The sequence below is a fragment of the Rhinolophus sinicus genome, chromosome 5 (assembly GCF_057876585.1).
Source record: "Rhinolophus sinicus isolate RSI-liver-muscle chromosome 5, RSI-T2T, whole genome shotgun sequence".
In the NCBI taxonomy this organism is placed as follows: domain Eukaryota; kingdom Metazoa; phylum Chordata; class Mammalia; order Chiroptera; family Rhinolophidae; genus Rhinolophus; species Rhinolophus sinicus.
The window spans coordinates 89734554-89757587 of NC_142505.1; the positions used below are offsets into that span (position 1 = coordinate 89734554).

General features: G+C 54.4%; 1 protein-coding gene across 1 annotated transcript; it reads left to right on the forward strand.

Moving 5' to 3' along the window:
• The first annotated feature begins 3362 nt into the window (after positions 1 to 3362).
• On the forward strand, positions 3363 to 21499 carry SLC6A7 (solute carrier family 6 member 7). Its single transcript, XM_019734389.3, has 14 exons — positions 3363 to 3663; positions 8327 to 8510; positions 10117 to 10248; positions 10430 to 10664; positions 12412 to 12550; positions 14015 to 14149; positions 15065 to 15168; positions 15291 to 15415; positions 16062 to 16174; positions 16363 to 16494; positions 16964 to 17063; positions 17248 to 17348; positions 17939 to 18106; positions 19762 to 21499. The coding sequence occupies exons 1-14, from the start codon at positions 3631 to 3633 to the stop codon at positions 19969 to 19971; spliced, it is 1911 nt and encodes a 636-aa protein (XP_019589948.3). The 5' UTR covers positions 3363 to 3630; the 3' UTR covers positions 19972 to 21499.
• Positions 21500 to 23034: the final 1535 nt, after the last annotated feature.

Below are 23034 nucleotides of genomic sequence, written 5' to 3' on the forward strand. Positions count from 1 at the left end.
GTTGGGTGGTGCCCACAGGTTGGGGGGTACAATCACCTGTCAAGTGGTGTGAGTGCCGTGAAAAAAGAAATTTTTGTTTAAGATCACTTCCAAACAATGCCATGGGCTGCCTTGTGAGAAGTACTGTGTCCCCTGTCACCTAGATGGCTCCATCAGGGGCTGGTGTGTCATAATGGCTCAGAAAAGGGACCCCTCATGTTCTGTCAGACCCTGTAGCCACCCTAATGTTAAGAAGTGCTCCAGCTTTTCTGTCAGGAATGGCTGATGTGGCTTCTGTTTTGCATATCATGATTTTATGCTCCCTCCTGCCCCCTGCCCTCTGTGTGGCAGGCCCTGCATTGGTGCTAGAGATTCAGGGACCAGACAAAAGTCAGATCTGGCCTGGCCTGGCCCCCAAAGGCCCATGGCTTTGTCCCGAAAGCCCATGGCTTGGTCCCCAAGGCACCTGGCCTGGTCATGGCCTCTAGTAAACCAAAATCATGCATGTTAGCACCATGTTTTGCATGTAATTTCCTCTGTAGACCCTTCCAGCCGTGCTGAGAACCTAAGTTTTATGGAGGAGCCAATCTCATCATTGACTGCTGAGAGATTGGTGTAGACACCACTCCAGAAAGGACTTCTTAGCTCAGGGTTCGGAGTAGAGTATTCTCACACAGAAGTTCTCCCACAGCCCAGTGTGTGTGTGGTTGTGATGGGGGACAGAAGACTGTGGCACGCCAAGGAAACCAGCATGGCTCTGGGCAGATGAGATGCCCAGCCAGTGGAATGCAGCGCCTAGTCCTGCACAGCAGGCCCAGGGCAGCTGTAGAGAGCAATCCTGTCCCAGCATGGCTGCTCCGGAACCACCTTCTCTGAATCACGCCAGATGGACTAGCAGTCTGGATCCCCATTTTTCAGTCGCCACTCACTGGTGTAACAAAACGCGTGCTCTACAGCGATAAGTCTGAACATTAAAGCAAATTAAGAATGTTTATTTATATGCATTTAAAAATATCTCCCTATATAATAAAAGGAAGTACATCTTCATCTAACACTTTCCTTAAATTAGGACACATCTTCACTTCTGGTTTGATGTGATACCAGGAGAGAGGGGGTTGGAGAGAGAGAGGGAGAGAGAGGAAGGGGGAAAGGGAGATTGAGGATTCAATGGTTTGGATTCCTAAGTAGTTATTTTGCCAAGTAGTACCCAGACTTCCAAGGATGGGGGAGAGGAAATTGTGGTGGTAGCAATTGTTTAACATGCTTGGTAGCTGAACTCATGGTGCTTAGTTCTATGATCATAAAACTGGGTTTCAATGGGTAAATGGACCTATGTGGACAATGTCTTCTAATGGGGTTTTGTTTGTTTTATAAAGCACAGACTCTTCCAACAAAGGCTGTGGTGATGGGGAGAGGATGGCAGAAAGATGTGATCTGAAGGCAGAGGCTGGGTGGGTCAGACTCCTAGATGCCAGGCCTGACCCTGCCTCTACTCCGCAGAGTGATTTTGCAAAGTCCTCTGCCCATCTGAAAGGCATGGGCCTAGACCCATTTGCACTCACAGCCGCAGTGACTACTGCTGATGTTCAGTGGTCACCCCATGATGTGTTTGCTTGAGGAAAGCTCAAGTCCAAGCTGTGTTCCTTCCCCCTCCCCCAGGGATGGCTCCCCACAGGGCTGGATCTGGGAGGAGCAGGTACTGCTGAGAAGAGGCTATACAGAAGCCAGTCTTCCAGGGCTCCAGAGCCAATGCCTCATCTCAAATCCTCTTCATGTGGTTCCCTGTGCCTTCCATGAAACCCCTGTGCCAATGGGAGGGGTTGGTTCAGCAAAGCTGCCTCCTGTCCTATGAGAGATGTGGTGACAGATCCTGGGGGAAGGTGCAGGTGGGTACTGCCTGGCCTCCTTGGATTCAGGAGCCCCTGGCTTTTGCCTTTCCCCCAGCATAGCCCACGGCCCTCTTGGCTACATCCCCAAAGCCCAGAGAGTGAGTGCTCTGTGTGGCTTCACTCCTCTGAGACAGTTTCCTCAGGTGCCAAATGGGGGTGCACAAACCTATCTTCCCAGGCTGTTGGAAATAATTAAAAATTAGATACTAGATATGAGTTCATCTAATGCACACAGTAGGGCTCAATGAATGCTCTTTCCCTTCATATTCATGGCCAAGGGGCTCCTTCTTTCTGGGTCTGGAGAGCCCCTGGACTGCCCTGTGAGGCCAGGCTTCAGGGAAGTAGTAGCTGGGTGGGACCTGAGAAGGAGAGGTGGGCCAGGGACATACCAGGCTCTCTATTTAAGACCATGCTTTGAGTTAAACCCTTCCCTCCTTCCAGGCTCCAGGAGTGTAAGTGGCTGCACTTATATTCACTCTCCCAAAGGCCTCCCCATGTGGGCTGATGGTACAGCGACCCTATGATTTAGTGTCTGAGCTGGGGCACTTTTGAGAGTGAGAGGGGCACAATTTGTAATGCATATTGTAACGTACCTGCCAGGTCCACTAGCATACATTGGTTCAGTCCCACAAATGAATGCATATATAATCACTCTAGCTAATAATTTCCCATCCTAACCACAGGCTCACTGGACTCTAATAACACTCTGAGAGCTCAGCCAGGCATGGGCTGGTTGGTGGCCCATTTTACAGATGTGCAATCATAACAATCCCAAGGTCATACTGCTGGTGAACAGGACCCCTGGTGCTCACGATCTAAGCCACAAACCACCACAACAACAGTGGCGCTTGTCGTGTCCCTTCTTGCCCAAACCTCCCTATGTCACTTTCATTCCAAGGAAAGGAGAAGTGCTCAGGACCACCACTGTCCTGGGAGATCCACGAGGTCTGCCTCTGTCACTAGTGTCACTCACCAGCTCTGTGACCTTGCATGAGTAACTTAGCTTCTCTGTGCTTCAGTTTCCTCATACCATCTGCCTCTCTAGGTCACTGTGTTGAGAAAATAAGACCTAGCCCGGGATCTGGCATACTTTAGGTGCTCAATAAATATTGATGGGTTGGATGATTAGATAAATATCTGCCTAATGGCTTTTGTTCTTTTGTTGACAGGAGTGGGCAATTCACAGTTGGGTCAATAAATGTTAACTGGGCCCCTATATGTGCCTGGCTCTGTGCTAAATGTTTTCTATGCATGATCTCCCTGAATTCTCACATCCTTATAAAGAAAGTAAGATTTTTATCCTTATTGCCCAGCGGGGGAAAGAGAGACCCAGAGAGGGTAGGTTTCTTGCCCAAGGTCACGCAGGAGACGGTGACCGAGGCCTCCAGATCTTCAAGGGTTTCCGTCGCGGACTCCCCCCCACCCCTTACGCGCTTGGCCCCTCCAATCGCAGCCTTGCGCGGGGGCGCGCATCCCCCCCGCTGTCTGTCCGTCAGCCGTCTGTCTGGGTGTCTACGCGGTTGCAGCGATGCGCTCCGCCCCAGCCTCCGGCCCCGCGTAGGGAGAGGCAGGCGTTAGCATCGCCCGGCCCGCGCCCCACACCTGCAGCAGACAGACGGCAACGCCTGCGCCCGCGCACCCCGCAGCGTGCGAGCCGGAGCCGCCGGGGCAAAGACGCGGCACCGGCCCGCGGCACATCTCCTGCTTCCTCGCTGCTCTCTGCGCTGAAGGGAAACCAAGCCCCAGCAACCAGCCCTCCAAGATGAAGAAGCTCCAGGGAGCTCAGCTCCGTAAGGTAGGGCACGAGGGCGGGCTGGCGGCCGACCTGAGGGAGGGGTGCAGAGGCCCGCTCCCATCGAGGCCCGGGAAGGTCGGGTGGGGGGCATCTGGACCCAGCTCAGAGCTCTGCCGGGGGGCCAGGCTGAGCTGGATTGAGGGAGGGGAGGAGTCTCTGTCTGTGCCACCCCACACCACCCTATCCCGGGCTGGCGGTGGGGTTGTAGTGTGTTGGGGGCTGGGGTTCACTGGGCCAGGTCTTGCAAACAGGTGTCTGCAGCCAGTCCCCAGTCCCCCACCCATTTTCCCCAGGGCTGATTGGGGGGTGGGGGGTATTAGAATAACTGAGCGCCAGCCTGAGCCATATACTAATTTCAGGGTAGGTGGTGGGGGCTTCTCCCTGGTCTTCATCTGTGCACTCTGCACTCCAGCAGCCTCTGCCAGCCAGCAAGGACCCAGTCTTTCCTGCGCGTGCTCCTGCCTAGGGGGACCACCACCTGCTTTCTGCCCACTCCCTCCCTTCCTTCTCCTGGCAGCTTTAGCATCCCTGCTAATACCCCAGACTGCCTCTCCGCAGGGCAGAAGGAGGCCAAGGCAAGGAGGGAGGAACTTGGAGACCCAAGGGGTATGGGGGGGGGGGCTGGCATGAGAGAGGTGGGCAAATCTGTGTGTTCCTGGGGCCCTGGGCCCAGACCTCACCCCCTCCCCACCTTGTCCTGTGGGGTTGGACCTCCCAGCCAAGTTGCGCGTGCTTGGGGAGGGAGAGTATTAGGGCAAGTTTTCTGGCTTTTGGCTTAAAAGTACCAGTCCCAGCCAAGGAGTCAGAACTCCAGGGTACTATTTCTGTAGGAGCCACTTACCCTGTAGCTTTGGACAAGTCCTTTCTCTAACCCGGACCATTGTTGGTCCATTCCCAGTGTTGGAGAAACAAAGCAGGCCCCACTGTCCAGGATGGGGATGCAGTGAACTGCCAGGGGCTGGTAGATGAGAGACCAGCTCACAGGAGCTGTGTTGTTGACTGCCCCCCTCCCTTCCCCCATCCCCTCTGCATTAATTCAAGCTTTCTGCCCTTGGGCAGCCGCATGGAACCACTGTGATAAGTAGGTCCTTCTTATTCCTGACATGAGTGACTTCTTGAGGCCATTTGAAGGTCTCTTGAATCTTTAATCCTGCCCAATTCTTTTCCATTCTCCTCCTCTGTCTCCTTTCCTCTCCCTCCTCACAAGAGGCCCTGCCCCTCAATACCATAGGGCCACATATTATGCAAATAGCCATGTTTTGTGAAGCCTTATTGCATGTAATCCACCAACAAGGGCTTATTATCCCCACTTTATAGATAAGGAAAACCGAGGCACAGAGGAGTGCAGCTTATTGCTTTCCTGAAAGTGGACTAAGCAACCTGGGACCAACAGAGCAGGGGTGGGGCTGCCTAACCTCAAGGTCCCCTCCCTTGGCCTGAAGGAGAAGGGGCAGGGCGGTAGGAAATGCCAGGTATCAACAAAGGAACAGCATTGTTCAGAGATGAGCACTGGGCTGAGAATCACGGGACTGGGTCCTGGTCTTGCTCTGCCTTTAACTTGCTGTTTGACCTTGGACTCCTCCCTTACCCTCCCTGAAACTCAGTTTCCTTATCTGCACAATGATGAAGGTGGACTCCAGATTCCTATTGTCTCTCTCATCCTGAGGAAAGTATGAGAGCCTTGGCTTGGGCAGTCCTACCTCTCCCAGCCCCTGGTGTTGCTGGTGACCTGCATCTACTGGTCTCTAAAAGAGGGGGTGCAGGTCTGCCAAACTCAGGTGTGTTCCTGTGTGACTCTGGGTGGGGAGTGGGGGTGATGGGGTGGAACCTTACATCCAGGTGGACCTGTGAAGCTTCCAGCCCTGCCTCATTGATTTGGTTGCTTTCCTCTGTTTCCTGACTAGTTCCATCTTCTCTTGTGCCAGCCTCCTGGGATTCACCCCATGGTGGGGTTGGTGGCTCCAGGTGGGCTTCGAATTGGTTCGGCTTTGGAGGACCCCATCCTCTGCCCCTGTAGCAGAAGCAGGCTTCCCTCTGGTCGGGGGAGGAGGGAGACCAAGAGCTGGCAGCATCCTGCTCTTGGAACTCTTGTCACCATGGAAACAGAGTCGGGACTGCTCTGTGAACATAGAAAGGGCAGCAGCTTCTCAGAAGGGATCCCAGGAAGCTCATCATTGTGCCTTCCTGCCAGCTGGTCTGGATGGGGCTGAGGGGGCGGGGGGCGTCTCACAGGGTGACAGGCCCGCTTCACCACCTGATACCAGTGTCAACTGGCTGCTCCCACATCCCTCCTGGAGCTCACCTGGGAGGGAGATGTTCCAGAGGGATGATGCTCACCCTTTGGGGGAAGCCTTTGGGGGAAAGGGCGGGTTTCAGATAGGAGGGAGCAGGTGCTACCCTCACCCCAGCGTGTCTGAGATCCCAGCTAAAGAATCGCCAAGCACATACTTGTTTCAAGTTGGGGAGCCCAGTTACTTGAAAAGCAGCTTTTTCATGCTCTTCACTATTGTCATCCTTACCCATAATCATGCCAGGCCGTCCTTGTCACCACTGCTGCTCTGCTCAATAGCCAGCCTCAGGCGGGCTCACCCCCATGGTCTCCACTATCACTGAGAGTCAACCCAACACTGCTCCCTGATTTCTGCCACCTGAGCCCATTGCACCAACCCTGTCACCGCAGGCAGACACCTGCAGTCCTGGGACCCTTGTACTCTGCGTTTGCCATCTTCATCCCAGCGATGCTCGTATGACAAATCCTGAGCAAAGCCTTCTCTGTCACCACCTGATTTGTGTGTAGACACCTACTTGGGCTGGTGCCAGGAAGGGCATGTTTAGGGGAAAACACAAACCTGGTCAGTAGCGATTTCCTGACCTGGTCCTCGACCACTGCAAGTGTCTCCAGTGAAGTCTCTTTGGTGACTCTTGCCTCACAGACCATCAGAGTCAGAAGACTATAGATAGAGATTGTCTAGACCTGCATTTCCCCCAAGTATATCCTAGCCAGCCAGCTCCTTGAAATGCTGTTCTTAAATAGGATTGGAGAATACTGTCTATTCCAGTCCCTATTTGGAGAGTCACGGTGCATATTGGTCCATGAAAGGACCTGACAAGTCCTATGGAAAAGAAACCTGTTCTAGCTCGCATTAACCCAGCTTTTCCCAAACGTCTTTGAATCAAGAATCCTTTGTTCCACCGAACACCTATGAACATCACAAGGGATGTGTTTTTGGAAACACTGGTCTATCCAATCCCCTCAGTGTCCAGATGAGGAAACTGAGGCTCAGAAGACTCTTTCCTAAAGTCGTACGGTGAATTGGCACAGACCTGGAACTAGCATCATGGTCTCCTGACTCCCAGTCCAGCGGAATCACTATTTTCCTACAACCATTCCTCAGGGGGAAGCGAGGGGTCCTTTCTTCTCTCTGAAAACCATGGGCGTTAGTTGATAATAGGCCTTCTTTGTAGTTCCATCCTTCGCTGCCATAGGGTGAGACTTTCAGAAACAAGCAGGAAAGGTGTGGCTCTCCCTTTTTCCTGACCCATTCCTACAGTCACTGCTGGGAACTGCTCTCAGAATCTCAGGTATCATCCTGGTATTTTGGGGCTTCCTTCGAGGCCAGAAGTCCAGGAAGCTCGTGGATATGCTAACTCACATCCCTCAGTACCAGGATGACAAGCAGCTGGAGGAGGGCCTCCGTTTCACAGCCCTCGCCTGAAGGGAGAATGCCCAGTGGACGTCCCTGCCCTCCTTGAATCACAGGAGTGGCCTTTCGGGACAGCTGTCCTCCATTCTCCGCTGTGCATGTGTCTCTCCTCCAGTGACAGGAAAATTACGACTTTCTGAGACAGATCAGTGCTTAAGTAGCTTCTTCGTGCCCATGAACTAAAATTCACATTTCTCTGTAGGGCCCCTTGAACATAAATCTAATCCCTCCCTCAGGGGAGCCCAGGGTCCCTCCAAGTGAGGTTCCCTCCTTTTAATGCTAAGGGTTCCTAGCTCCTTCCTCTTGTCCTCATGTAACCGCCTTTCCTGAACAACCTCCAGTCTGGCCACCTGCCCTTTGGACACGTTCCATACTGTCGGTGTCTTTCTTAAAATATGGTGCCCAGAATGGAGTAGCAAAACTTCAGCACTGGTGTTTGAAGACAGGAGTTTTAGTATCAGGAAACCCTGGGCTCAAGACCTAGCCAGCCTTGGAAAAACCTTGGGTATGTCAAGATTCCTCCTGACCCTCAGTTTTCCCCAAATGAAAATGGAGCTTAGATGAATACTTAGCTCATGGAATTGTTCTGAGAATGAAAGCAGGGCATGTGAGTAAAATGTCTAGTGCAGTGGGCACATAGTAAGTGCTCAATACACGGGGACTATTCAGGTCATCTTCATTATCACCGTCGTCGTCAGCATCCAAATAGGACCATCCCTTGATTTGACCTCTGTGTTAGCCAAACTAAAATCAAGGTGGCTTTCTCGGTGCCTGAGCCACCCTGCTGGTTTGCAGTTATCTAGAACCCCGAGGAGCTCCTGCATATGAACCAGGTTAGCCCAGATGAGAGACGTTCATCATCTGAATGAATAGAGTATCCCTCGTGTAGCCCTGCTCAAGTCCCTATGGTTGGGTCACTGTTCCAGCCTGGCCTCACCTTTGGTCTCTCTTACTGGCAGCCCGTCACCCCAGACCTGCTGATGACCCCCAGTGACCAGGGTGATGTAGAGCTGGACGTGGACTTTGCTGCAGACCGGGGCAACTGGACAGGCAAGCTGGACTTCCTGCTGTCCTGCATTGGCTACTGTGTGGGCCTGGGCAACGTCTGGCGTTTCCCCTATCGAGCCTACACCAACGGAGGAGGTATGGGCCTGACGTCCTGCCTAAGGTGTGGCCAGGTGATGGGCCAACACTCAAGGCGGCCTCAGCCACTGTCTCCTATATGACCTTGGGAAGAATTAATTGAAAGTGGTTTATAGCAACGTGGGCCTGGGAGGAGGAAGCTCAGCTGCCTCGTCCCTTTTCATTACGTGGGGCCCCTCCTCCTCCCTCTCATCCTCAGCATGGATACCCACACACTTCTCTCCCTAATCCTTGGCACTTTCTGGACCCTGCGTGATGGGCAGAGGAGTGCCTCTGCTTCATGATCTCCCACCAGCGATCACTGTGCTCTCAGTATTCTCCCCATCCCCCACCCCACCTCCTCCAAAACCTTGCTCCATCCATCATTCCTGCTTGTGAATCTTCAATCTGTCCTCCTCTCCTGGCTCCTTCCATTCTGACTGCAAACTCCGAATCTCTCCCATCTTAAACAAGTTTTCTGTTGTCCTTGCTTCTCCATCAAGTAACTGTTCTAAGCCTCATTAACAGTAGCTAGGGTTGAGCACTCCCCATCTGCCAGCCCCAGGCTTGGTGCGCTCCATGCCTGTCTCATGATGACAGCTCTCCTAGGTAGGCGCCGTTGTTCTGATGAGGCAGCCGGGGCTTGGCGAGGCCAGGCTCCTTGCCCAAGGGCACGCAGTGGCCAACCCAACATTCCACCCCAGGACTAGCTTCTGCAGAGCCGAAGCGTGCCCACCAGCACTCTCTCTCATCTCTACCAAACTCATTCAAGAAGCACAAATTGGCAGGGTGACCAAAATCCAAATGAAACTAGATGAAGCAATGACAAGATGAATTGATATGACAGGGAAGTGTAGGAGTGGAACTGGCCTCTGAAACTCCAGGAATTTCGTAATACCCACAGTTCTCGCAAACCACCCGTTGCCCCAGTTCCCGATTCCTGTTCTCTCTGAGTGCTGACCTCATTTTTTCCGGGACAGGCTTCCTCCTTGCACTTGGGGTTAGGGATGGACAGAGACAGCTCTGGAATGACTTCATCCTCAGAACTGCTCTCTCTGAATGAATCTATATAGCATGGCAGGGAAGATCTCTAACTGGCCTATCCTGGGATATGTGCCCGTGAGGGGGTGGGCAGGGGTTGGCTGGTATGATTGGCAGCCCCTCCAAAGCCATATGGTGGTAGGCAGTTCTCTAAAGGAGCTGACTGCCTATATGAAAAGAAAGGGGGGAGGGGTATTAGAAACACAGGACCACAGGTGGCAGCCTGGAGCACATGAGGTGGCACAGGGAGGGGAAAGGCAGGGTTGATTTCTACACTGAGGAGTTTTCACTTTCTTTGGCAGGAAATTCACTCACTCATGTATGCACTCACTCAGGCTGCTTTCAGCCCAGCCGTGGTCTGGGCACTTGGGCTACAGAGGTGAGTGAATCCCCGCCTCCCCTTGGTTCTCAGAGATTAATGGTATAAAAGAAGACAGTCTCAGTCCACGTGAGACGTGCTCCATCAGGTTGCAGGTGGTGTCCGCCGGTCGGTCGGGAAGAGGCTGGGCTGGAGCTGGGCTTTAGGAAGAGCTGACACACCTGAGACTGCTCACCTGAGGCTGCCCACCCTCCCTCCTCCTTGCAGGCGCCTTCCTCGTGCCCTACTTCCTCATGCTGGCCATCTGTGGCCTCCCCCTCTTCTTCCTCGAGCTCGCTCTGGGCCAGTTCTCCAGCCTGGGGCCCCTGGCCGTCTGGAAGATCAGCCCCCTCTTCAAAGGTGAGGCCTCTCTGGTCCTGGGGTGGCCTGGGCCTGGGGGAGGCAGAGAGGCTGCCCCGTAACCCCCAACGTCCAGGCAGAGAGGGACGTGAAACCCAGAAAGGGATGGCTCTCCAGAAGCCACACAGTGTGGCCCACAGGAAGGCTTGGCCTAAGGACAGCCCCCTGCCCCCCACACCAGGTGCCGGCGCGGCCATGCTGCTCATCGTGGGGCTTGTGGCCATCTACTACAATATGATCATTGCCTACGTCCTCTTCTACCTCTTCGCCTCCCTCACCAGCGACCTGCCCTGGGAACACTGTGGCAACTGGTGGAACACGGACCTCTGCCTTGAGCACAGAGGCTCCAAGGACCGCAATGGGGCTCTGCCCCTCAACCTCACAAGCACCGTCAGCCCCAGCGAGGAGTACTGGAGGTCAGGCCCCCCAGGCGGCAGCCACCTGGGGGGGGGGGGGACAGGGGCAGAGGGCAGGAATGAACCTGTGTCCCCAGTGGGCCCAGCATGCACCTCGAAGGTGCTAGTGTTAGGTGGATCCCCGGTTCTAACCCCAGCTCTTCACCTGAACAGCTGTGTGACCTTGAACAATTTATTTGGCTTCTGGTGCTTTATGTTAAAGTGGATATGATAATAGTATTTCAGAGGGTTGCCTGCCATGAGGATTAAAGGAATGAAGGCATATAAGTTGCGCCATCCAGCCTGGTGGATAGTAAGTGCTCAATAAATGCTAGCTGATGACAATAATGATGCTGGTGCTGCTAACAGTAATAGGAACCCTTTAGAGCCTCAGTTTCCTCCTCTGTAAAAGGGGATAATAATAGTCCTCACTTCATAGGATGTTATGCAGTCACTCATTCATTCATTTTTTCAATCAATATTTATTGAGCACTAACTATACCTGTCAGTAGGTAAAGCACTTAGCATAGGCCAGGACCATACATAGTAAGGACCATCTCTGGTTAGTCTAACAGGAAATACAAGACTATAGTCGAATAAGGGATTGTTGTGAGAATTTCACAAGATAACGCACGTAAAACCCTTATCACAGTGCCAGTCACATTGCAAGCCCCATGAATGGTGAGTGTTAGGACGTGACTGCTCATCAGCCTGTCCTGAAGCCCCACTTTATAACTGAGAAAACAAGGCCCGGAGGCTTGCTCAGTAGTTGGTGGGAGAGGCAGTACTGGAACCAAGTAGTCCTGATTCCTGATCCTGTGCTGGAACATTCCACAGTAGCCAGGTCCTTGGGTAGAGGCCATTGGCTGACCAGAGGACACATACCAGATACTCCCAACTCTTCCATTGCAAAGGGCTCCCCTTAGGAATTTTCCCCCAAATGGGTGCCACGTCTTGAAATATTTTGGTCTCCAACCTGCACTTCATTCATTCGTCCATTTAAAGTCCATCCAGAATGTGTGCACCTGCTGAGGAGCGTGTCTGACCCCTGGGAAAGGACGGGCTTGGGTCTGCAGCTTAAAGCCAGAGAATGTGGGGTCTAGCAGCTGCCAGGGGTCTCCATGGAGACACCATGACCCCCTGCATCAGCTGGGGTGCAGGCAGGAAGCAGATGGCACTCTCACAAGGCTTCACCAAAGGGAGTTTAGTGGAGGGACTTTACAAAGGTGAGGAAATCCACACAAAGAGGTGAGGCACCAGGAACTAGCGAGATGGTCGGCCGTAACACCCCTGAGCCAAGGAGGCAAGCAGAGGGACCTGTGGCACTGGAACCAGAGAGCTTTGGAGCCTTGGAGGAGAGGCTGCCCAACCAGATCTGTGCTGTAGAAGAAGGCAGTCACAGCCAGGCCCTCTGATGGCGTGCATGTGTGTGTGTGTATGTGTGTGTGTGTGTGTGTGTGTGTGTGTGTGTGCGCATGTGTGTGTGCGTGTGTGTGTTTGCAAATACCCCGACCCCTCACTCCTCCCACGCTCCAGTCTCCTGCTGTCATCCCCCACTAGCCAAAAGCAAATGGAAACTGAAGAGGAAGGCAGCCTGGGTGATGGGGTCTGTAGAGGCCAGTCTCCTGGGTGCAGAGCTGGTCAGAGGATGGAGAGGAATCAAATGGAGACTAGCCAGGATCACCTCGCAGGCTGGCCACGGCTTTCCTCCATGTCAGTGGAGCGTGGCAGCGTGACCAGAGGACACTCAGACCTTCGTCTCTCGCAGCCGCTACGTTCTCCACATCCAAGGCAGCCAGGGCATTGGCAGTCCCGGGGAGATCCGCTGGAATCTCTGCCTCTGCCTGCTACTCGCCTGGGTCATCGTGTTCCTCTGTATCCTCAAAGGTGTGAAGTCCTCAGGCAAGGTGAGGCATGGGAAGCCTCAGAAGCCTGAGAGACTGGGAGGGGGGGAGGGCTTCCTGGAGGAGGCAGGGGAGAGCTTCCTGGAGGAGGCAGGGCATGGACTGAGCCTGAGAGGATGAATATACTTCAGCTGGGAAAAGGGAAAGAGAGAGGACATGGAATTGGGGAGGGGACATTGCCAGAAGGCAGATGTGGAGGTAAGGATGGACAGTGGCTAGTCTGGTTCACTAGACTAGAAACTTGCCAAGGGCAGGACCTATCTGTTATTAGAATTTGTATCCTTACGCAGTGCTTGGCACTTTAAAGAAGCTTAGCCAGTGTTTCTTGAATGTTTGGAGGCTGGCTATATGAATCAGGGCTGTTTGAGATGCAAGTGACCAGGATCCAGTTGTCATAATCAATTGAAAAGTCCAGAGGATGTGCTTCAGCCCTAGCTGGGTCTACAGGCTCAATTACTCGTATCAGGAATGTAGTTCTTAAAGTCTCAGCAGTGCTTCCCTCCAGATGGGTTTCCTTCTCAGGCTTCATTCTTCATGTGGTTGCCTCAGAAACTCTAGGCTACACCTTACCCGCTTAGCGAAGGTTTCTCACTTTCCCCAGTTTGTGAAATTCTAGAACTGAGCCTCACTGGGTAAGCTGGGTTGTGTATCCATCCCTGAACCGGTCACTTGGGCCAGGAGGGTGGAGTGCTCTGCTTGGCTGGGCCTGAGTTGCACGCCCACCCCTGGAGCTGGGAATGGAATCAGCCCCATCTAGGGAGAGTCAGGAGACTGTCATCTGAAGAAGGTCAACAAGATGCTAGGCAGACAAAGCCACAGACGTCTGCTTTAGGTTATGAAGGTGGGAAGGCCATAAAGCTGTCTCGGGAGGACTTGGAAACCTGAATGGTTTACTCAATCACTTATTAAGTTGAACCTGTCCCTTTGTAAAATGCTCAGAAGTGTTGTCTGCTTGAACAGAACCATTAAAAGAAAGACTAGAAAGCCAGGGTAGGAACCATTTAGAAAGAGAGGAGAAGTACGGTGCAAGCCAAGGCAGTAAGGAGCCTGAGAGTTGATGGTGTCTGCGGAGAGGGTGGCTGGAGGTTTGGGAACGAGCAGAGACAGGGCAGAGGGGAATTTGGGGATGTCCAATGTCTGATGACCATGCTGGCTGCTGACCATGTAGGGTGGGTTTGCTGGGGGCAAGTGGACATGAGGGGCACTTTTAACCTTCAGGCAAGGGGTGATGCTGGCCCAGACCAGGCCACAGTGGAGATGGATTTGGGACAGCCTTGGGAAGCAGTGACAGGACTTTGCTGGTGGGGTCAATGTGTGGAGGGAAGGAAAGAGAAGCATCATGGATGATGGCTGTTCCCGGCTTGGGTTACCCAAAAGTGGGGAGGCAAGGTAGTAAGATGGGGATTTCTAGAAAAGGCACAGGGTAGAAGAAGTCACCCCTGCATTCTGTCTCCACTTATCTCTTAGGTGGTGTATTTCACAGCCACGTTCCCCTACCTCATCCTGCTCATGCTGCTGATCCGAGGAGTGACCCTCCCAGGGGCCTGGAAGGGCATCCAGTTCTATCTCACCCCCCAGTTCCACCATTTGTTGTCTTCCAAGGTGAGGCCCTTCGGCCTGGGGTGTGGAGGGAGAGATCAGTCCTAAGCTGGGAAGTGGAAAGAAGCCTCCCTGGGGGAAACAAGGGGTGAGGGTAGGAATCCCCCACGTGGTGAGCCCCTAGTATCAAGTGCTGCGCTTGGCATTGTCTTTCGTTTCTTATTCTTGACAATCCTATGAAGTAGACATTATTCTCCCATTTTACAGATGAAAAAACCGAGGCCCCGAAGAGTTAGTGCTCAGCTTAAGGTCGCATGGTTAGGGAAGGGAGGAGCTGGGATTCAAACGCAGATCTTTCTGACTCTAAACCCCAAGGAGGGCATTTGTGATAACGGTAACCACAGTGGCACTGACAGATATTTCTTGTTTGTTAACGGATGACTATGCCTGACCCTGCTTTAGCATTTTGGGTATATGTAGTCATTTAATCCTTACCACATCTCTCTTCTCATCCCCTCGTTACAGATAAGGGACCTGAGGCCCAGAGAGGTGATGTGGCTTGCCCAGGCTATACAGCTAGAAAATAATAGAGCTGGGATCCAAATCCAGGTCCCTTTGACTCTAAGGAGAAAGTTTGGGGTTACATGGGCTATTGTCCATGTGAATTTACCGAAATTTGTACACAAGACACTATTTCCTTCAGAACTAAACCAAGCTTAGAGGGTGCCTTCTAGATCCTAGATGGGGAAACTGAGGACCAGAGAAGGGAAGGGACTTCCTCAGGTCCCACAGCATAAATTTCGGAGCTGGGTTTGCTCCCGGCCCACGTCACTTGTCAGCCAGGCCCTGCCCCCTCGCCATCCCTGGACCTGTTGACAGGCTCGTGCCCCACCTCTATCCTCCTCTTTCCTTGGCCCTCAGACACCATGGTGTGCCAGTGCCTCTCTTTGCCCTCCTTCTGCATCCTTCCTGCCTTAGGTGTGGATCGAAGCTGCCCTTCAGATCTTCTACTCCCTGGGTGTGGGCTTCGGGGGTCTCCTCACCTTTGCCTCCTACAACACGTTTCACCAGAACATCTATCGGTCAGTGCAGCTTCCTAGACCCTGAGGGCCCAAGCGGAGAGGAGAGGGGCTGGCCAGGGAGGGCTTCATGGGAGGAGGCCCGGGCCGGCTCACCTGGCCTGCACTTGGACTTCTCCCGGCAGAGACACCTTCATTGTCACTCTGGGTAACGCCATCACCAGCATCTTGGCTGGCTTCGCCATCTTCTCCGTGCTGGGTTACATGTCTCAGGAGCTGGGTGTGCCTGTGGACCAAGTAGCCAAAGCAGGTGGGCAGGCTGCCCAGCCTTGGTGGGTGAGGGTGTGTGTCGGCACAGCTGGGGCTGGGCAAGTGAGCCTTTGTGTGGACCAGCAAGGTTGTGGATGGGTATGGTGTGTGTGTGTGTGTGTGTGTGTGTGTGTGTGTGTGTGTGTGTGCATGTGTGTACGTGTGCCGGCATGTATGCACGAATGGACGAATTTCTGTATGAGACTGTCTTATGTTTTGTCACATCTTAGGAGCTTGCCTTGCCTGTCCAAATGAGTCATATCCTGTGTCGAGAGATTTCTGCGTGCAAGTGAATGAAATGATCTTGTAAATCAGTGTCTTGTGCCAAAGTGTTTAAGTACGGTGTTAATGCAATAGTTTGTGCAAATGGTTGTGTGCATGAGTGCATTCAAATGAGGTGTCATATTTGGGTCTTATGTTTATTCATATCCTCATTATTAATTCGTTTCTTTTATCAACTTAACGTTTGCTGAGCACTGACAATGTGCTGGCACGTGTCCTAGGAGTAAAGCAAGTATCAGAAGTGTGCAGTTAGTGTATATCTCTGGGTTTGCCCAAGTGAGTGGCAGCGACCATGTGTGTCTGAGCATGTGTGTGGGGGCCTGCTGCGTGCCCCAGGCAGCTGACCCCGTGTGTCCTTGGCCCAGGCCCCGGCCTGGCCTTTGTCGTCTACCCACAGGCCATGACCATGCTGCCTCTGTCGCCCTTCTGGTCCTTCCTCTTCTTTTTCATGCTGCTGACTCTGGGCTTGGACAGCCAGGTGAGCCTCGTTGGTGCCAGTGAGTGCCTCATGGCGTGCGTGATGTGTGTATCTGAGCGTGTGTGAGATGTGTGCCTGTGTATCCCTGTGTATCTATGTGTGATGTGTGTGTATCCGTGTGTGTGTGTGTGTGTGTGTGTGTGTGTGGTGGAGGCAGAACTCTGACCCTCCTGCCCCCTGCCTCCCAGTTTGCCTTTCTGGAGACCATTGTGACAGCTGTGACAGATGAGTTCCCATACTATCTGCGACCCAAGAAGGCTGTGTTCTCTGGGCTCATCTGCGTGGCCATGTATCTGCTGGGACTGGTCCTCACCACTGATGTGAGTGGCTTTGCAGGGCAGGTGTGCAGCAGATGGGGCTGGGGAGACACCTGTAGCTTTGTCTGGCTAGGCTTCGCACTCTCCGAGCCACCCACTTCTTCCTCTTTGGGAGGAAACTAGCCCACCTCAGACCCTCTCTCCCAAGGCGTAGCTTGGCCTGTGACCCAGAGTCCTGGCTTTGGAGTATGAAAGACCTGGGTTCCAGCCTCATGCCTGCACTTGCTAAGTGAGCTCAGGACAAGTGGCTTCACCTCCCTGAGCTCGTTTTCCCATCGATAAAATGGGTGTCTGCCTCTAGGGTTGTGAGACTCAAATAAAATGATGTATATAAAGGGCTTGGCAGGTACAGTGGGACAGTGTCATCAGCTTTCTCTCCCTGCTGGCCTGGCTGCTTCTTGCCTGGAGAAGGGGCTACAGCAGGGAGCCAGGCAGTGGCCAGGAGACCCCAGAGCTGTGACTTGTGTTCCAGGGGGGCATGTACTGGCTGGTCCTTCTAGACGACTACAGCGCCAGCTTCGGGCTAATGGTGGTGGTGATTACCACATGCCTCGCTGTCACCCGGGTATATGGTGAGAGGGGCCGGGGGAGGTGGACTTGAGGCTCCCCACCCACAATGGGAGGTGGGGGTCTACCCTGGAGTCCCTCTGCAACTGGGTCCCTGGTCCCAAGGGCCAGGGTTTCCTGTGGGGATCATTGGGGTGGAGGAGGGGCTGAAGGTGGGGCTATCCTCCTGCCCTCCCCTCCGCTGTGCAGGCATCCAGAGATTCTGCCGGGACATCCACATGATGCTGGGTTTCAAGCCGGGCCTCTACTTCAGGGCCTGCTGGCTGTTCCTGTCCCCTGCCACGCTCCTGGTAACTGGGGTGGGAGAAGGGCTGAGCGCAGGGCCCCCCTGGGCATTCAGTCTGGTAGGGCTGTCCTGGCCCAGAGTAGACCTGTGTCAGGGCTGAGGGTTGGGGTGGGCACCTGGACCCTGGTCTACTCCCCTCCCCCTTGACGCCCCAGCTTTAATAGCTATGTTTGGCCTAGTCCTGAGTCTGGTTGGCAAAATGAGTGGGGCTTTTTCAGGCCTCTGGGCCTTAGGGGGGGGCCTTGAGGCTTTCCTTTCTCAGCCTCAGGTTTGGAGCGGGTCAGGCATAGACCATCTCAGGAATGAGGGTGCTTCAGAACTGGGCTGTCTCCGTCCTGGTCATTGAGTGAGTTTAGGGCAGGGCTAGCTTAGGCCTTGCCAAAGCTCCAAAACAAAGATGGACTATCTCAGGTTCCGGTATCACTTAGGACTGGGCTATCTCAGGCACTGGGTATCTCTGGGCTGGGCTAGCTCAGGCCTTGGGATGGCCCTGGACTGGGCTCCCTCAGGTCTGAAGGGAGCTCAGACCTGGGCTGTCCCAAGACCTGGGGCCGGCTCAGGCTCACTGTGATGCTGGGAGCCCCTCACCTGCAGGCCCTGCTGGTGTATAGCATCGTCAAGTACCAGCCCTCAGAGTACGGCAGCTACCGCTTCCCGGCCTGGGCGGAGCTGCTGGGCATCCTGATGGGCCTGCTGTCCTGCCTCCTCATCCCAGCCGGCATGCTGGTGGCTGTGCTTCGAGAGGAGGGCTCGCTCTGGGAGGTGAGTCGGCCACTCCCCTGCCTACCCCCAGCCTTCCCAACCTGGGCCCACCTGCTAGAAGAGAAAACACAGGCACCAACACCTTCTTCAGGGCTTCTTTTAACCTAAAGAGCAGTTTTTCTAACCAGTCTGAGCTATGAATCGTCTTAGGCCTGCTTGGGCTGTGGCAGGTTCGGGGGGCTGGAGTCTTGTCCTGTGGCCCCCCCACACCACATGGGGTCTCTGGAGGGGCTCAATTCAAAGCCCACCGATGTCAGCCAATGCCTTCTAATCTTGAGGAAAGGACAAGGGACTTACCCAAGGTCCCACGGGGAGTCGGACAGGGGTCAGGACTTGAAGTCTGCTCACCAGCCCAGACCTTCCTTATGAAACTCGGGGCCAGAAAGCAACATTGACGGACCCCAGAGGGTGAGCTGTCACCAGGAACCGTGCTGTATGTAGTCTGTGGGTGACCTGGGAACCTTTCCCATGGCCAGGTCTTTGTGGAGAGACCCGGAAAGCATAGGGCGCAAGCTGTTGGGCACAGGGATACACAAGCCTCAGAAGAGGGAAATAGTGACCCTTGGGGGGGCCAGTGGACGTGCTGTTGATGGTATATGATCCTGCCCCTCTCTGAGCCTCAGGGAGCCTTCTGTATACTGAGTCCTTCACATCTGAGGCTGTGGGTGTGGAGTCCTCTGGTGGCAGGAGGCTGTCATAGTGGGCAGAGCTGAGTGACCCTGCTATGCCCCAGAGAGAGCCTGGGGACCCCACTCCCTACCCCCCACATTCCATCAGAGGTGTGCTGGAGCCAGTTAGTACTGCCTCGTGAGAGATAGTTGTTAAATATTCAGGAATGTCATGAGCCAGTTGTGCTCCCCCACCTGCCTCTCTAGCCTGCTTACCAGCACACTTCCCATGCAGCTCCACGGCCCCTCAGCTGTCACCAGGCTTTGAGTATATGGGGCCGTGTGAGGCCCTGGGCTAAGGGCAGTGCACACATTCTCTCCCATGGGCTCCACCTCCTGTTGGCTATCTTTCCTCCTTGGAGGATCTGGGGCCCTTCTCCCTGGCAGGGAGAGGGCTTTGAGAATGTGACTGGAGGAAGAAGGAACCCTAGAATGTCCAGGTTTCGTCACCATCTTAGTCAGCTCCCTCCTTCCATGGAAACTGGGCCTCGGAGAGAGAACGGTCAGACATCAGTCAGAATGAGGCTGGCCATTGGCAGCAGTCAGTTCTGACCTCATGTCTGTCAGTTCACAGCTCTTCCCCAAGGCTTCCAGCTCTTTAGGACTCAGCATTTAGGGAAACGGACCCAGACTGCGCTTCTGGATTGGATGCCACGTAATCATAACCACAGCTACCATTTCCTGGGCCTTACCCCACACCCAGCACCCTGCACAGCAGTCCTATGAGGGCATCATGAGTCCTGAGTTACAGATGAGGAAACACAGCTTAAATTCTGTGCCCAAAGGCCACCCAGCGTGTGAGTGGCAGAGGAGGAGTCTCACCCAGGCCTGTGACTTACACCCTTGGAGAAGTAACCGTGTCCCAGTCCCCGGGGTGGTTGCAAGGACTAACGCAGATGATGTGGGAAGGCCTTTGCCAGGTGCCCGGCCCCAAGAAGCACTCCACGAGCGCTGGCTGTTTTCACCACTGTCTTTGCTTTGCCACAGAGGCTCCAGCAGGCCAGCCGGCCGGCCATGGACTGGGGCCCGTCGCTGGAGGAGAACCGGACGGGCATGTACGTGGCCACGCTGGCAGGGAGTCAGTCGCCCAAGCCACTGATGGTGCATATGCGCAAGTATGGGGGCATCACCAGCTTCGAGAACACCGCCATCGAGGTGGACCGAGAGATTGAGGAGGAGGAGGAGTCTATGATGTGAGGCAGGAGGCAGGCAGACGGCAGGCCCTGCCCGGGAGCAAAGGCAGCTGCACCCTCCGTGGCTATGGGAGGCCTGAGGCTGTGGAAGGTTGCCATGGTGATGCCAGTCCCCAATGCAAGTCCCTCTTTGTGGCCTCTGCCTCTCCTGAAACCTCTGTCTACCCCTTATGCGCACACACACACACACACACACACACACACACACATCCATTCAAAATTGAGAATGATCCGGCTCAGCCCTCACTTTGCAGGTGGATGAACTGAGGTCAGGGAGGAAGATTTGCCCAAAGGCTCATGGCAGAGGGGACTGGACCCCAAGCCTCCTGACCAGACAACTCCCTTTCTCATATGGCAGCTGGCACCACCCTCTCATCCCTGCTCAGGCTTCAGCCCCCAGCCTTTTCTTGGAGAGCCTGCCTCCCCGCAGCCAGAACAAGGCAGGGGCACTCAGGACCTTCCAAGACCCACGAGGCTCCAGGCATCACGAGTTGGCAAGTCAAGTGGCAGAAAGATCCCTGTGGGTTCACGTGTGCAGGCCAGGTTTCCTGAAAGAGGTGGGACCGAAGGGCCCTGAAGGATGGGGAATTTTGGAGAGGGAGAAGAAAAAGAGGGCAGGGGGCTGACACAGCCAAGGTGTGGAGATCACAATGCAGCCCCTTCCTCCCCTGGGGCTAGGAGGAGGCAGACTGTCGAGGGCAGACACCTGTGGCATAGGAGCGGGAGAGGTGGGAGAAATAGGCATTACCAGGTTATACCAGGGTTTAGGTGGGAATGAAGAATGACAGGGAGGAGAGCCAGGGAGGTGGGGTGGGCAGGGGATTTGCATGATCTGGTTGTGCTTTAGGTAGAATGTCATTCTTGGTCAGTGCATGGTGGACGTGGAGGTCTGTGGAGAACAGGCAAGAGGGGCTGGTAGCTTGAGCTGGGGGGTGGGGGTGGAGACAGAAGGGGGACCCCGCACTTCGAAGAAGAGCCTTTTGTGTAAGGAGCCCTGAGCTGATTCAGACAGAAGAGAGAGAGAGGCCTGAGCTGCACAAGCTCCGGAGATGGGAGGGAGAGGTCATAGTCAGGACCCAGGGCCCCTCTCTTCCCTTCTCCCTGTCCTCGTGGCCCTCACTGTGCCCTCCAGCTCCAGGCACTGCTGGGAAATTCGCCGTGGCTGTGGACGACCAGGGCAACTAGGAAACTTGGCGATGGTTCACACATATAGCTGTCTGGTCTTGGTGCCACTCACTCTGCTCCAAGGGTCCCTGGGCCCGGGTATAAGGGTGGAGGTAGAGAGGAGAGGGCAGCTGACACCCCAGGCCTGTGACTAGAAGTCTTGGTATGGGGGGAGCTGCCCTGAGAGATGGGGGTGGGGTGTGAAAATGCCTGAGCAGGTCTCCTACACATGACATTCTCCAGTGGAGCAGGGCACCCGCGTGTAGATGGTCCAGCCTCTGTACCCCATCTCTCTCCTGGTGTCTTGCCAACCCAACTGTGTTCTGTTGGTTTATTGTTAATAAAAACCAATGAGGTCATCCTCCTTACCCCGTCTCCTTACTGCTGAGACCCATGAGGTGGGCAGCACAGGGCTTTCCAGCTCCCATTTTACAGATAAGGAAACTGAGGCTCACCAGCATCCTGTGCTGGCTCGCCTGGCTTCTGACACTTGCTCTGCCATTTCTCTATGGCAGTGGTGGGTGGCTGGGTGGGGCTGAGGAAGGATGATGAAGAGGATGAGGAATGCCCTCAAAGACCTCTTAGTTCCCCATTATACATATGGCTAAACCGAGGTCCACTGAAGTTTGGAAGGTTACCCAGCTGAGGCAGGCAGAGCTGGGGACAAACCAGGGCACTCAAGCATTCCCCTTTCCCTCTCCAGCTGTTCCCCAGCCTTCCCTGCAGGTGAAGATAGAGCTGGGAGACCAGGGTTGGAAGGAGTCAAGAGTTTCCCAGGCTGGAAGAATTTCCTGGTTTTTCCCACCCCCTCCTGGCAGGACCTTGACATATAAAAGAGCCCAGAGCCTTTCAAATGCAAGGCCCAGGTGTTTGCAAAGGCTTTGATTGGGGGTAGAAAGGAAGGGCCACTGCATGCTGCATGTTTTGGATATTAATAAATCTCCCCTAACAAAGAGCCAAGCCCCCTCCCACCCCTTTTTGTTTGGGGCTTTAGGTGGGGGAAGAGAGATGGGTTTGCTAATTTGCAGAGGATGTAAGAATGGATTTCCCAATTCAGGGTGCTTCTTCCCACACCCAGGGGGCAGGCTCCAGCCTTGCTAACAGAGCCTCTGGCGCCAGCCCTTGCAGAGTGGCCCTGTCCCCAGCGCCTCTGTCCTGGGCTCTCCCTACAAGCTTTAGGACAGACTCCAGGCCCTGGCCATGGCCTTGCATGTACTACTCACCCAGCCCTGTCCTGGGAATCAGGAATGGGGGATCCTAGGAGTCTAGGCTTCTCCCTGGATTCTGAGGCTGCGACTGGAGGATCCTCAGGGTCTATGGACACCCCCTCTCCCCAGCTTTACGTCCACCTGCCTTACCTCCCCTGCCTTGCATCCTCCCCTCTCTCCTCCCCCCTGCTCACCACCCTGCCTCTGGGCCTGCGGTTCCTGGACTGCCCTCCCTGGCTCAGTCCTCCAGGCTGTCCTGCTTTTCCCGTTTCCGCTGCTCCCTGACAGCCTTTCTTGCCACACCACCCTTCTCCCTCTGCTGCCTGTGCCATCTCCTAACTGCTCCCGTCCTGCTCCTTTTGTTCACTTCAGGTCTCTCTGGCTCAGAAAAGACCCTAGCCAGGCCCCAACTGCAAGTGGGAGCTAAGTGGGGACCAGGGGTCCCCAGCTAGACGACTCCATGACAACACAGTAGGCACCTGAAAGGAAACATCAGCCATGTCTGAAGTAGAACTCATGTCAGGAGCCCTAGACTGTCCCAGCAGGTGACAAACTCCAGTACCTACAGGGCCAGGCAAGGGAACCCAGGTGAGCAAAGCTGTAGTTAGGAGCAGGACAATAAGTGGTAACTGATTCTTGGTGAGTATGAGAGACAAGAGGGAGTGGTGGGGACTGGGGTGAACTAGAGAAGAAAG

What these genes read in the sequence shown, in the direction of transcription:
- SLC6A7 (XM_019734389.3), top strand. Translation starts at nt 3,631, where the DNA reads ATGAAGAAGCTCCAGGGAGCTCAGCTCCGTAAG. An exon ending in GTGTGAAGTCCTCAGGCAAG is followed by an intron (nt 12,551 to 14,014) that starts GTGAGGCATGGG and finishes CTTATCTCTTAG; the next exon opens with GTGGTGTATTTCACAGCCAC. An exon ending in AGGAGGGCTCGCTCTGGGAG is followed by an intron (nt 18,107 to 19,761) that starts GTGAGTCGGCCA and finishes GCTTTGCCACAG; the next exon opens with AGGCTCCAGCAGGCCAGCCG.